The sequence below is a fragment of the Cupressus sempervirens genome, chromosome 10, assembly GCF_028749045.1.
Source record: "Cupressus sempervirens isolate cs-2001-9-10 chromosome 10, ASM2874904v1, whole genome shotgun sequence".
In the NCBI taxonomy this organism is placed as follows: domain Eukaryota; kingdom Viridiplantae; phylum Streptophyta; class Pinopsida; order Cupressales; family Cupressaceae; genus Cupressus; species Cupressus sempervirens.
The window spans coordinates 698,535,898-698,540,704 of record NC_143127.1 but is presented as its reverse complement, the minus strand read 5'-3'; the positions used below and the strand labels follow the sequence as shown (position 1 = coordinate 698,540,704).

The 4,807-nt window shown below is 37.6% G+C and overlaps 1 protein-coding gene across 1 annotated transcript; it reads right to left on the bottom strand.

Moving 5' to 3' along the window:
• Positions 1 to 843: 843 nt before the first annotated feature.
• On the bottom strand, positions 844 to 3,991 carry LOC149535751 (NAC domain-containing protein 67-like). Its single transcript, XM_089803709.1, has 3 exons — positions 3,722 to 3,991; positions 2,956 to 3,239; positions 844 to 2,068 (listed from the first exon to the last, which is right to left on the bottom strand). The coding sequence occupies exons 1-3, from the start codon at positions 3,894 to 3,896 to the stop codon at positions 1,379 to 1,381; spliced, it is 1,149 nt and encodes a 382-aa protein (XP_089659835.1). The 5' UTR covers positions 3,897 to 3,991; the 3' UTR covers positions 844 to 1,378.
• Between the last annotated feature and the right edge of the window lie 816 nt (positions 3,992 to 4,807).

The following is a 4,807-nucleotide window of genomic DNA, read 5'->3' as shown; positions in this document are numbered from 1 at the left end:
TTGTTATGGGAATATCATGTCGAAGCTACAGCATGGAATTGTGGTTTCTGTTAAATATAAACGATCTCGGGAAACATTCTCAATTCAAACTAATGAGAGCAACCCCAACGAAAATATCATATTCAAAATCAATTCTTTACTCTGTGATCATGAATCTCCTGCCCCTGTCGCAGAGCTACACAAAAAATTCGAACTGACACAAACGACACTCGCGATGGTTACTGATTTGCCAAAAGAGATCGAAAGCCTTCCTACCCAACTTACTCCTATTGATATCCGAAATCATTTTCCATGAAATCACAAAGCTTCTTTTACGCATTTTGTCAAACAGTTGGCACCCAACAGGCGAACTCCCAAATTTAGCGTGCATAATCAAATTGTTATTATCCACAAAACTCATCTGGCTCAATTCCGTTTCTACTTTATCTAATCGAGAATCTTCTCGACTTTATACAAAGCACTTACGCCTCCTCAAAACATCCATCCCAATCGCAAATTCTAATTATGGCATTCCATAGAGAATAATTTAGATTTCCATTTCATCAAAGATAGATTGTTCGTCAGCAACAGAAATTCTTACAAGGCGTTTGAATTGGCAGCATTGCATATGTTGCTTAAACTGACTCGGGGATTTCAAACATATATAATGTGGTGAATCAAATCTGCGTGAACTGTGGAAATTGGAGTATTTGTTCACGAGTATTTTGGCTGCTGTTTAGGGTAGATTTTCTTGGTGTCCATTCAATTTGCATGTTGTTTGATTTATGTGAAGTAGTCATTAACAATATAAAGTAAAAATTGTGTAGGATTGAATTCCATGACCACCAAGTTATACCAACAATAAGATCCAAATGTAATAGATTTTATTTGATGCAAACATCTTCACAAATTAATTCGAAAAGAATGTTTGATTGAATATAATTAATTGGAGATGACCTCAGAACCAACCCAATTCCCTCATTCAGGCTGACTGAGGCGGATTTGGCTTTATGTAATCTTGGGGTAAAGACGATAATTAATGTGATACAATGGTCTCTCAATCAGTTCTATAGTTTTACCCAAAGACCAGTGCATCTTTAAGATTTAAAGTGTATGGAGGACCACTTCCTCGAAGGCAATGAATATTTAGGATGAAATGTACACTTATGGCAGTGAATAGGGTTTGATGACAAGAGATCGGCCCATATCTGCTTTACCATCCTCATATCTGCAAGTTAGCCACGGAGTACCATGGCCTCATGAATGAGCCTTAAAGACCGCATGTAGAATCAAGCTAAGATTCTCATCCTTTAATGGAGAGATTAAGAATGTCTTTCAAAGGAACTGAAGGAGGGTATACTGTACAGTCAAATAAATGGCTGAATGAAATTCCTTCAAATCATTGCAAGAGCATGTTGTCATTAGAACAGAACCTTGGCAGGTAGTCTGACGCAATGACATTTGTGAAGTAATCTTGATAAGGATCAGGAAATGTTATTTGATCTAACTGAGAGAAGGGGTTTTGTAGACCTTCCAGATCAAAATTATAGAATGAATGTTGTTGCTCCCCTTGAGAAAATGCTTCCATTTTGACGCTGCTCTGCACTTCTTCTTTCTCTGAAATATGTTCTGAACATGATGATGGCTTGGAACAGCTGGAATCGGTGTAATGCCCCGAAATTATGTCTTCTGAATTGTAGTTCGCCCATTGATTGGTTGAGGAGGGAAGTGGATTAACTGTTGGGGTCTGCACTGAGACATTGATAGGTCTTGCATTGAAGGGCGTTGTGGTCTGTTGTAAACTTGGGTTCTGCAAGCTAAAATTGTTCTTCATGAAGTAATCATCAGAAGCCATCACATTATAGTTTGTCAACTGAGGGTCCACTTTGCTTGATTTGAAAAAAGACGGTTTGGTTTGTTCAATGCTGCGTTCAATTGAATTCAGGGCAGGTAGAATTTCTTCATCTTTTTCGTCTGTGACTCCAAAGGAATCCATTGTTTCATCCAAGGAGCTTTCCTTCTGCTGCATTGCTATCTTCTCAGCACTGCTTTTTTTGTTGTAGATTCTACAGAGTACCCAATCATCCAACTGCACAAAGAGGACGCTTTTATCAGTCATGACATATTCATAAAGACAATCTCAAGCCGAAAGCTATGTAATTCAAAACACCAAGATTTACAAACCCTATTTCAAACCCTAGTCACAACTTTCTATTACAACAAATTAAACAAATAAATCCAAACCCCATGATGTCTTTTAAGATCTTGTGCTGGTGAGACTCTGTGGCTGAGTGTTATGCTTATTGTGATGTCAGAGGTCAAAATTTGGATTTTGAAATTCTTCGACAAGATTACGACATAAGCCAGTTAATCGTTCTGATCCAAGGGTTTATACCTAATCTCGGGGTAAATCACTCCTACCTTTTTGTGCCCAGTACTGAAAGGTTTACCCAAAAATTAAAATTTATTGTTGTGAGATTTGATCCATATGTTTATTGATCACCTCAAGACACCCACCATGAATAGTCATTCAACTAATCACAGATACTCAGAAAGAACAAATCACGCAACCCAATACCCAGAGCACATTATATTCCCCACACACCCTTTTACTTTATTAAAACTAAAGCCATCAGATTTCCATAATCCATTGGAATATTATGAGATTTCTGGATTTGATTGCGCAAGTTTTTTTATCATTGACGTTTCGGATCACAGAGATCAGAAGAATCATGTAGTCTGATCCATAACATCGATGATAAAATATATATCAGAAGGATCATGTACTGTTCTCCGAAACATCGAAGAAAAAAAAAACTTAAACACAATCAAATCCAGAAATTTCATAATATTTATTAAAATTTACAATCGATCAAAACTAATTCCTATTCTCTTTAGCAAAATCAGCCATTCAGTTCTTGCTTCTATCTCACCCAGAATTGAGAAACATAAGGAAATATGAAATAAGTTGTTTACCCTTAAGCAGCCTTTCTTCCTTGCAGGTCTGTTAACATCTGCAAGACGGTATTCATGCATGATCCAGTTGGTCTTAGTTCCCTTCGGAGCCTTCCCAGCATAGAAAACAAGTGCCTTCTTGATGCCCACTCTCTTGTTTCCTCCTTTCACTGTAATAGGTTTATCAGCCCCTGTAGCTTTCCAGTATCCAGTACCAGCAGCCCTGTTTGGCCTAGATCCATTCGGGTATTTCCTATCCCGAGGAGTAAAGAAGTACCATTCCTTTTCTCCGAACAACGCCTTCTCTGTAAACAAATAAACACAAGAAGCTCTTGAGTAAACCCTCATTTCAATGTGTTCATAAATGATGCTTCATTAACCTAATTTTAGAGAAAAACTGGAAAAGAAGGGTAAAATCCTGAAAGATGACTTTGTAATATCACTTCCATGCTTAATCCATTTCAATTTATCAACAATCCATAACCTTATTCATAGTACCCAACCCCTCTCAATTTATGCATTTGAAATTCTGTAGAGAATTTGGTCAAAAGGGTATAATATCCTAGGAATCTCACAAAACAAGATGCATGAAAACAATAGGAAACCCATCGCCAATTGATATCCATGATACAAAACCCCACACCACAAAAAAAAAAGCCAAAAAACAGAATATGGGAATCATGTGAAAAGATCACCCTTTCGAAGATTCATATGGAAAAAAAAATCTTTTGAAGAGAATCATATGTTTATAAACAAATCAGGAGAAGAAAACTCCATTAAAAAGTACCTGGAAGCTGCCATGGATCAAACTTGTATAGATCCACCTCTGCTATAATAGGAACAGGCTGAGCGAGAGAGGCTGCCTTCTTGCACAAGTAATGTACAACCAGTTCCTCATCTGTAGGAAAAAACCTGAACCCAGGGGGCAACTGCAGCTCCGCTTCAGCATTTCTTCTCACCATTTTCAATTCAATCTGCTTCACTTCACAGCAATATATTTTAAAAATGCTTAGAAACTGATGGAATGTTTTTCTTCGTCCTGAACCTGTGTAAACTTGATTTAATATGATGGGCAGGAGGGAATATAAAGAGAGGGCAGCAACTGGGGCCCACAAACAAGATAAACCTCGCACATCTTAATGCGTGCCGCCATTCATCCCCCCAAAAACAATATGTTGGCTTAACCAGCGCGAGTTAAGAATTGACCGTGGTAACATGGTTCCAGTCAAAAAAGAGGGCTTTGTGAGGTCAAAATTATCCACGTGCGTCCCCACGGCGGCTCTAACAACCTTCCTCAAATATCTCGTCTGTCGCTTTCAGCCGATCGGATTGGGTAAATACGATTGTTCTTAACTGGTACGCACGTTGGTTACATTAGTACCAGCTGGCAAACACTTTTTATTCATGTTTCTCGAATGTTCTGCGACCGTGCACGTGTCGATGACGCGTGGCCAGAACTGTCTGTTCTGGTGTCGGAGAATAATGTCTGTGCCACGTGGAGTTTAGCCCGCAAAGCGTCGAGTTTGGACTAGTGGTTTAGGTTATGTAAATCTCGTGCTTATATTAAAGAACATTGAATGATCAGTTTTTGAATGATGTACCTAATGAGTAATTTGGGAAAATATTTACAAGGATTTAAATTATTTTACACATTGAATTTCTACATTTAGTGAGATTAAATTTTTTGTTTTGAAATTATATACTTTTTTTCTATTTCAGATTTTCAAATAGTGATATGACCATGTACTTATGAGAAAATGATGGATATTTCAAAAGAATTGTAATAAAGTGTCATAGTCTAAAAGCTTTTTTTGAATAGATACATTTCCGTACTATCTGGATTCATATTTTGCATGCTAGTTATTAGATCTGC

What these genes read in the sequence shown, in the direction of transcription:
- LOC149535751 (XM_089803709.1), bottom strand. Translation starts at nt 3,896, where the DNA reads ATGGTGAGAAGAAATGCTGAAGCGGAGCTGCAGTTGCCCCCTGGGTTC. An exon ending in TGATCCATGGCAGCTTCCAG is followed by an intron (nt 3,240 to 3,721) that starts GTACTTTTTAAT and finishes ATTTGTTTACAG; the next exon opens with AGAAGGCGTTGTTCGGAGAA. An exon ending in GGAAGAAAGGCTGCTTAAGG is followed by an intron (nt 2,069 to 2,955) that starts GTAAACAACTTA and finishes CTCTTTGTGCAG; the next exon opens with TTGGATGATTGGGTACTCTG.